Source organism: Morone saxatilis, unplaced genomic scaffold, assembly GCF_004916995.1.
Source record: "Morone saxatilis isolate NCDOM2014 unplaced genomic scaffold, NCSU_SB_2.0 Contig10, whole genome shotgun sequence".
NCBI lineage: Eukaryota > Metazoa > Chordata > Actinopteri > Moronidae > Morone > Morone saxatilis.
Genome location: NW_023339652.1, coordinates 992,403 through 1,001,885, shown reverse-complemented (window position 1 = coordinate 1,001,885; position 9,483 = coordinate 992,403). Strand labels below are relative to the sequence as shown.

The following is a 9,483-nucleotide window of genomic DNA, read 5'->3' as shown; positions in this document are numbered from 1 at the left end:
CCCCCCTCCCTCCCTCCCCCCGCCGTCCCCATCCTATAAAACCAGCTCCCCCTGCTCTTCCTCACCGGTATCACTGCTGAAGACCTTCGGGACGAACCTCGTTGTTTATTCGGTGGATTGTTTACCTGCAAACATGCCTCAGATCAACACCTGCCTCAAACGCACCTTCACCATCTTCAACCTCTTCTTCGCGGTGAGTGTAACATGGCCGCTGTCCCTCTGGCTGTGTGTGGGAATAAAAAGTGCGCAGAGGAGAGAGTGAGGCCTCCTCCTGCCCGGTATACATACAGAGATAGATAAATATAAATATATAAATCACATATCAATAGCTTCTGAAATAGGTAAATCATAAATCTGCAGGAATTAATGAGGAGATGTTTTTGATGCAAATTTACATTAAACTAAATTACAGACTTCAACAAAAGCTAAAAAAAGTCAACTAAAGCAAATGAAAGTTAATTGTAATTAAAATAAGCTGAGTTTTACAGTAATGAATGTATATTACTGCAGTGCTGTGAGTTCAATGTGTCAGTGAATGTGGGAAATGTGCACAGTCATTGTGTGTGTGTTGGGACTTTTTTGTGATTTCTAAGATAAAAATAAGTTGAAGTGAAAATGTTTTATGAGAATGAGCTTTATGAGAATATTCTCTAACACTACCGGCCCAGTGTTTACTTTATTTCCCGGTTTTCAGAGCTAGAAATGAGCATTTTCTCTCTCACCTGCTCTCATTATTTACTTCGAGGCTTCTTCCAGGAAGTCATCCTGTTCTCTTCAACAGCTTCTGGCTTCACTTTGAGCTTCATTAGGCAGTTTTATTGTGGTTGTAATGTGTAGGTTAAAATGCAATACAAAAAGAATCTTTAAGTTGTTTGGAAAATGTGGAAAAAGTAGTGAAAGATGGTTTTTAGTTAAGTTTGGACAAGATAAAAGTAGAAAATCCTGACGAAGTAAAATACTATAAAAGTAGTTCCAGGTGGATTTATTTTGTCAACCAACTCTTCTCCTGATCTGGTTTTGTTAGTTTCATTGGTTTCAGTCTGAAGGCAAAACAATAATGACGTTTAATAGTTTGCAGCGGTTTTATAGAAAGCTTTGGTCTGGACCTTTTATTTTTTTCACAAAAAAGCGTAAAGTGAAAAAAGTGAAAAAGTGTTTATTTACAGAATAGAAGAAGACAGGATTTGTTTTTTCCCACTAAACAGTCATTAGATCAGATTTGTTTCGTAATATAATTCACTCTCAAAAAATCTGATAAATGATCTAATCAGCTGAGCATCCTCCCTCCCAGTGTCATCTGCAAACTGATTGATCGTTGGGTCTCTATAAATCAATATTATACATATTACGGCCGACAGAGTCAAAGACATCTCAATGTTTTTAGCTTGTTAAGTATTTCCATAATTAATTAAACTGCCAGATATTTTATTGATTGTTTAGTTTACATCGTTTTTGTCCAACCAACTGCAACAAAACCCCAAAATATATTTAATTGAAGGTAATATTAAGATGATGAAAAGCAGATTTTCACACTTGAATAACTTTAAAACAAGAGAGTTTGGGGATTATTTACTTAAAACTGACTAAATTTAGTGATCTCCATAATAACTGATAGATGAATGGACTCCCATCAACCATGTTTGTTTTCTGTTTTGTTTACATTTTAGAATCCCAAAATTTCTTGTAATTGACAAAAAAATGTCAAATGAGAAAGAACGTATATAAATTTGTCACATAATCTTGCAAACCTTCAGATTTATCTCGTGACGACTGATATATAGGCAGTGGTTGATGGACTTTTACCTTGGCGAGGTAATGTGGCACTTCCTGTGTGCTTTTACTTTGTTGGATCTGATGACAGTCTGTTTTTGTTTGTTTCAGATTATCGGAGGCGCCATCATCGTGCTCGCTCTGCTGTGTCAGTCCCTCACGAACATCAATGGCGGAAACGTAAGAACAAAAGCTGTTTTAAAAATCCTCTATAAATCCAAAAACAACCCTGAATATTAACCTGTTGACCACCTTTCTCTGCCCCCAGATGGAGGGTCGGACCACCAGCCTCCTCATCCTCTATGTGGTGGGCGGTATTACCATGGTGATCGCCATCTTGGGAGCCTACGGGGCCCACAAGGAGAGCAAAGTGTGCCTGATCGTGGTGAGTACAGAGACCAGCTGCCTCTGGGGCTGCACAGGATAACGCAACTTCAGATTCAGAGAGGTTGGGAGGGAAGTTGATTTCCAAAAACTCACAGTTGATGAAATCCACTGCCGGGCACCAGTTTGACTCACAATCAGGTTTTTTTCGGTTCCATTGTGGTGATGGTCTCTTCCCGTCTCCTTCCACAGTTCCTGGTGTGCATGGTTATTGGAAGTCTGCTGATGCTCCGAGCTGGGATCCCCTCTGCCATTGTCCGCCCCCAGGTAACGACCCTGTCCCCATACTGGACATTTTAGTAGTTTATAGCAACTCCAGTGAACTCTTGATACTGATTCAATACCACAGTAAACATATTTTTGCCCCTGATTCCTCCTTTAACAACTGTTAGTCACAGCCATAATCCTCAGGAAATAAAAGACATAATATGGCTTGGTACTGAACGAAAACGAGTACCGTCGGGTTTTCAGAATTTCGGTATCAACTTGGCACTGAAGTACTGGTTCTTGTGACGTTCCTACTCTGCTGTACTGCAGGGGATTTACCAGATTTAATGGTTTACAGTTAGAGTAACATAATAGTTATTCTACTTCATCTATTGTCTCTAAACAATCTAAACGCCTCTCAGGCTGTTTGGTCGTAAAGATTATAAAACCCTATAAACCTATAAACTGGTTCTGTCTGTAACCCTAACCAGATGGCAAAGAGGAGCCTACACACCCCTCTTTGTGACCATGTGACCTTAAGTATATCCAGCCTATTGGAAGTGAGCGATAAGACAACAGAGACAGAAAATACCAGAGTTTCTTTATTTATCACAATGTCAAACTGACCTGAAAGTACACCCAAAAAACAGTTTGTTTCCTTCATCTAACTGCTCACTGTGGTTCCTCCTGACTTATTTAAAACTGATCCACAATTGACTAAATGTTTTTATCTTGTTTTGTAGAAGTAGTCCTTAACTTAATCTCAGGCCTTTCAGGTCTTAAATTGATTGTATTAATGAAGTTATTTGCATAAATTTGCTTTTTCAGTCTCTTTTTAAATGTGTTTTAGGGAGATAATTAGTGTTGTATATTGATCATACTGTAACAATTAGAAAATGGAGCCATGCAACCAACACAGATTTACCTTCACTGGATGTGAACTAGATCTCAAACAGTCTTCAGTGTAACCTGTTTAACCCTAACCCTAACCTGTACTAACTGTGTGTTGGTCTGCAGCTGGAGGGCATATTGGAGCAAAAGTTCCGTCAGTTTGTGCCTCTGGACAAAGCTTCAGATGAAGTGAAGAACATCGCTGACGCCCTGCAGACAGGGGTAAGATACTCACTCACTCTCTCTCACACACACACACACACACACACACACACACACACACACACACACACACCTATGCCGCAGGGTGAGTGAAAACACAAGTCTGTAGTTGTCTGGTGAAAACAGGAAGTACAGGAACAGTTTCAGCACGTAAGCGGGGACAAAGGAACCAGAAGATGTGAGGTTTTCACTCGACACCGGTTCTATTTAACAACATTAATAAGAAGCCAAAAAACAGATTCCAGCTGCCATCAAACTGTCTCATGTATCCTGATAAACTGTCGAACCGGTTGAAGCTCAGCAGTCACAGGCTGCTTTTGACAGACCAGTTTCCCAGAATTCCTCCCGTTCCACCAAATGAACTCCGGTTCTCGAACTATGAATATAATTAACTGAACAACTACAACAATGGATGCAACATGCGCAGGTGCTGTCACAGTTTATTTTGGGCTGAAATGCTCCGAACAGCAAACAAACCTGTCCGTGTTGGTGGGAAAGGGTTAAGAGGAGAGCCAGGTGTGGCCCGGTGGCGTATGATTGGCTGACAGGTGTGTCGCCTGGCTGAAATGCAAACCCGTGGCGTGCAGCCAAGAGGAAGTGGATTTCACTACCATGTAAATCTCATATCTGCAGATCAGCTGCAGGGTCGTCGCTGCTCCGTCGATTATTTGTGACTTCCTGCTTTTTTTTTTTTTAGATAACCTGGACTAGATTTATCCGAGGCACCAAAAAGAGGAACTGATGACACAGCGAGTTCCTTAAAGGAGTCACATATAAACTTTATAAACCTTCAATTTAACCACTTATAAAGAAATCTGCTTCCTTTTTTTTTTTTTTTTTAACGTTGGTGCAGTTTGTTACTAACAAAAACAAACCGTCTCCAGTCAACATTGGTCTCTATGGGAAGGTTTTATAAAGCTGTGTAATAGAAAAAACTATATCTTTTTACAGTTTTATTTGCACTCATAAAATAATCAGCAGTTGTGGAAGCGATGCTGATCTCCCCTGTACAGGTTATATAAAGCTAATAACATAATATAATGAGCTTCCTTTAGCTGATGATATCAGTGTTTACATTGAAACAGCAGTACAGTTGCACAGATCAGCGGTTGAGCAGCTGCAGCTTTTCTCAAGCATCAAAGCAAACTTTTTTTAAACTTCTGCCTCACAAACACCACCATTCATTCACATTGTTTAAATTTAGTGCTCTCAGAAATCAATAATTTTATTTCTTTATGAGGCTTATTCTGCTGTCAGGAGACACTTCCTTTTTTAATTTTGAGTATCTGCTGAGTCCCAGTCTGCCAGTTTCAGAATGAGTCATGAGTCAATCCAGTGCATCTGAGCAGCTCTGCAGCCGTTCCACTTACAGTGGCAGTGGTGAGTGTGGTTGTGCCGGGTCTCTACCGCTCCCTCCTCACACTCGGGGAAACTCCACCAGAGCTGACTCATGAATAAAAACAGCTGACAATAAAAAGATCAGATCGGGTCAATAAAGCTCAATACAGCCGATACCGATCAGCAGTGAGATCACTGTAGGAGTTTCTGAGCCCCTCAAATGATTGAATGAAGGAATCAGAAAGCATGAAAAAGTTACAGGACAATTTATTGTGCAAATGTAAAAATAAAACAAGATATTCCAACAGCTATAACATGGCTTCCTTTTTCAAAATATAATATTTTAAAATGCTATAAACTGATATAAAATACTCAAAAGTATTTAAGTATTCAGAGATATTTCTTCTGTTTAACAAACTAAGTTACAGCAGCTGTTACTTCGCTCTATCAACCAGAATTAGTCTCTCAGCTAATCCATAAACGGCATCAGAAAACACTGAAATGTCTAAAATAAATAGTTGAGTTGAATATTTCAGGCAGAAGATTGTAACATGTTGACGTCTTTGACTCTGATCAACAACCCTCCTGTTTATCCGTTCTCTCGCTCAGATGCACTGCTGCGGCCTGTTCAGTTACACGGACTGGGAGGACGAAATCCCCTCCTCCTGTCTGTGCAACGAGGAGGAAGAGATGGAGGGGCTGTGTAAGGCCGCCGACTACACGGTGAGTTTCAAACATTCTGTCGGCCTGAACCGTGTTTTTAAATCCAGTTTACTGACGTCCTCCTTCTTCTCCTGCAGCGCCTCCTGCAGTTCAGATCCCAGAAGTTGGTCTATGCCAAACCCTGCTTCCCCATGCTCATGCACTACGTCCTGCTAATGGCTGACATCGTCCTCGGCGTCATCTTCACTCTGGCTATCCTGGCGGTGAGCATCCAGAACTTATTTCATCCAAATGAGATTAAACGTTTCTAGCAGTCCGAACTGTGAGCGAGAAACTTTGACCTTTTGACTTTTATGAATCGAATGCAAGCACAGCGTCACAAATGATCTTAAGACTAAGTTCAAATATAAATCTAAGAATTACACAAATACTATCACAGAGTACACACACATCTACACACATAGACGCCGACAATAAATTAAAGATAAGAACCGAAATAACGAGGCCCCGGTACCGTCTGCAGTTAACTTTAATCTGTATCTATCAAGGTAATCTGTTAGCTCTCTAATAAACCACACTGGCCTGTAGGTTGATGACCTTTTAATGTGAAAGGCGTCCCACTTAACTCTCCTTCCTGTTTCCCTCCAGGTGCTCGGCATGATGCTGTCCTCCATCATGATCCACCAGATGCGTTACCCCGAAAGACCCACCCTCCTGATGCATGTCCCCGCCATCTTCACCACTCCTCCTCCCAAATACGAGGAGCTGCACAACCCCCCGCAGTACTAGAGGAGCGGTGAGCAGCGGTCAGCTGCTGTTAGCTTCCGGTACAGGTTCAGGAAGTGATTGTGTTGTTTTCTCTGTTTAATTCTTGAATTTGAGGCGATATATGCAGTTAGAGGACCGGGGGTCCAAAGTGCCTTACATCACCATGAGGGGTCCGACTGTCGGCTCCAGTGGGATCAACGGGGAACGCCACTAGGTTTCTTTTTCTAATGCGTTCTCATTTTATTTTGTTGGAGATTGAAGCTGATTGGTCGTGCCGTTATGGGGCAGGGCTTGTATATTTGTCAGAAACTGATGTTTAGAGTTTTTTTTTTTTTTCTAATCTAATTTCACTCTGTTCAACAAAATCCTTGTTTTGGCAGAGAGAGAAAAAGAAAAGCTTTGAGGGCAAAATATGTTTAATGTCGCAAAAGTCATTTACTCCAAAATCTGACTTTTTCCCACCAAAGAAGATTCAGGAAAGAAATGGCACAAAGATTAATTAATCTGTTGAAAGTCATAAATTTAATTTGTAAATTCAGACATTTTTGGTCTGAATGAGACCAAACCTGTGAAATTTGTGAATTTAATTGTGGGGGAAAAAAAACACTCAAGATATTTGGTATCTTATATAAAATAGAATTAATGCTTATTTCCCCCCCACAGCTTAAAGCTGATACAGAAACTGATTAGAGCTAAACTCAATTTTAAAAAAGTGACAATTTTAAGTTTAAAGAAACGTCCTCTCTTGCCTTTCTTTACGTTCCACACAAACTTCAGAAATGCTTCTGATTTTAGTTTTTTCTTTTTTTACTTTTAAGGTCACTGCTGTAGTCCTTCCTAATACTTATTCAGCAAATGGCCTTATAGTGATTATAAAATACCATAAGTGCCAAAAATATAGTTTGCTCTGCACTTGAATAAACCACTGGAACTGCAATATTTTTATTTTATTGAGCTATTTTTGACAGCAGAAAGCTGTAGAATGTTTCTTAAACCTGGATCCAGCAGTTCACCCTCACTCACTTATTTTCTGTTTTTGTTAGTGAACGTCACTGTGGGTCTTTCTGTTACTGTCATCACTCATCTACATTAATCCTTCGGTTGTAGGCTTAAATTAACCCTTCATAATCCACATTTCCAGCATGTCAGAAACAATGGGGAGCTTTTATTTTGAAAACTGTTGACAAAGCTTTCGAGGTTGTCGTGCAGAGGCTGCGAGGTTCAGTCAAGCTAAAATAATTTTTTTTATATTGGGAAGTGTACAAAAGGAAAGTTTTTGAAGAGAATAAGCCAGTAAATGTCTGTGAAACAGGAGAAAAGGGAAAATGTTTCATCTTTGTATCACGTTTGATTCTTTGTGAGGTGATTCTGTTGATCCCCAATGACTTAAAGAAATAAACCCAATAAAACGAACTGCTTGTGTCTGAAATACTGTAATAAAAATATATTCCGTACTACTTTAAATGTGATCTATTGGCAGAAATCTAATATTCACAGGTATGTTTGTTACCTTAGAATGAGACGTATTTATCTAGAGGCAGCGGGTCCTCTTCTGGCAGAGTCCGCCATGATTCTACGGTAGCCCAGAATGGACAAACCAAACACTGGCTGTAAGGTTTTGTGAAGTTTCTCCTTCAGGTTTGATCAACGGTTTAACACATGTTAGCAGCTAAAAGGTAAACATCAGCATGTTATCGTTGCATGTTCCCACCTGATCAGCACATTTACAGGTTAATTAAAGTCACCTGCCCCCCCCCCACTGGCAGAAAGGTTTTATTATAGTCAGTCAGGGTTACTTGATATATTCCATATTTCTGCTGTCAGGTAGCGCTGACTGTTTCTAATTAACTGTTCTTCAGTTGTTTTAGAAGTGGTAGAAAGCGCTCTCTGGTGGACAAACTGGGTAATGTTTCCCTATGAGCTCAAACACAGGCAACATATTAATCAGTCGGGTTATAGATATTGAATTTCTACAACACAATTATATCCCTATTCAAGTCATTAGTAAGTGCTCCTTACAGAAGAAGGCTGCTGTTCCCACTCAAACATTTTCCAGGAGTTTTTTCTGACAATACAAGACAGCGGTTTCAGGCAAACTGACTACATTAATTTGGCTACATCCCGTAAATAACTTCAATTTAAATAGAATTTATTTAATTTTACAGAAAATTAATCTTCTAGAAAGATTAAGTGTTCTTTGCACGAACAATTAACATCACTATGCAGGTATTTATCAACCACAGACATTATTATATTTGATCATTAACAGGCTGTATGCAATTTTGCTGGAAAGACTCAATGCTGAAAAGATCACTGCTGTTCCACTTTGCAGCTGATAAACTCACTTTGTGTTTATCCAACCAGCAGTCGGGTTACAAACTAAATACGCACCCAGGTTTAGGTTTCCAGGATAATTTGCTCACTTTTAATCAACTTCCAGGTGTTTCCATGACTGGAAGACCCTGAAACAACGTTTGTTTGTCTCTCAATACCATCTGATTTCCAGTGTGTGGCTTCAAACCTCACTGGTTCCCACTAAAGACAAACCTTAAAAAACCTCACAAATATAAAGTCTGATTTATAAAAAGGTTCAGTAATTTCTTACATTCACAGCCTCGTGGCCGCTTTGAGTGACAGGCGGCAGTGTTCAGTAACCAGGCTTCGTTCGGCTCCGCCCAGAGAGCGGCGGCCCTTTTTAGCCAGTGGATGGTAGGAACCCGATCAGAGAGGAAGAGTGTAATGAAATAACGACAATGTGTGCGACACCTCCATGCGTTGTGTAAATCGTTATAATTGTTCTATTATCTTTACAAAAACACTTTGACACTAGCAGTTTAAAAAATTACATTTCCAAAAAGTGCGCTGATTTTTTTTTTTTTCTTTTCAACAAATTTTTCTTTTCTTCATTGTTATTCAATCATGAACAGCTAAACATGACAGACAGCGGTTTAGTTTTAGATTATTCCAAAGGGGCAGATAAACATCGTAATGTTTTGTTGGGGGGTTGTACAATAAGCAGAGAGATTAATGAGCTACAGGTCCCGGGGAGGGACAAAGAGTAGAAGTACAGAGAGAACACAGAAATACTTTGTACAGATTTCCATCACGTGAATATAACTTATTAAATAAACGCTGTTCAGTTTTTTTATTCACCATGTCTTTTAAAAGAAAAACAAAGAAAGCTGTTTACAGAAATCAAACATGCACGGTATTATTCCTCTGTCCCGGAGCGTGTGTGTG

The 9,483-nt window shown here is 39.7% G+C and overlaps 1 protein-coding gene across 1 annotated transcript; it reads left to right on the top strand.

Annotated features, from left to right (window-relative positions):
- Positions 1-7,697, top strand: LOC118337669 (tetraspanin-8-like; the record flags this gene model as incomplete). The annotated part of the gene is given in 8 exon segments (XM_035674798.1): positions 1-193; positions 1,882-1,950; positions 2,039-2,155; positions 2,347-2,421; positions 3,379-3,474; positions 5,422-5,535; positions 5,613-5,738; positions 6,124-7,697. Coding segments are annotated over 8 exon segments (798 nt in total). The 3' UTR covers positions 6,265-7,697.
- Between the last annotated feature and the right edge of the window lie 1,786 nt (positions 7,698-9,483).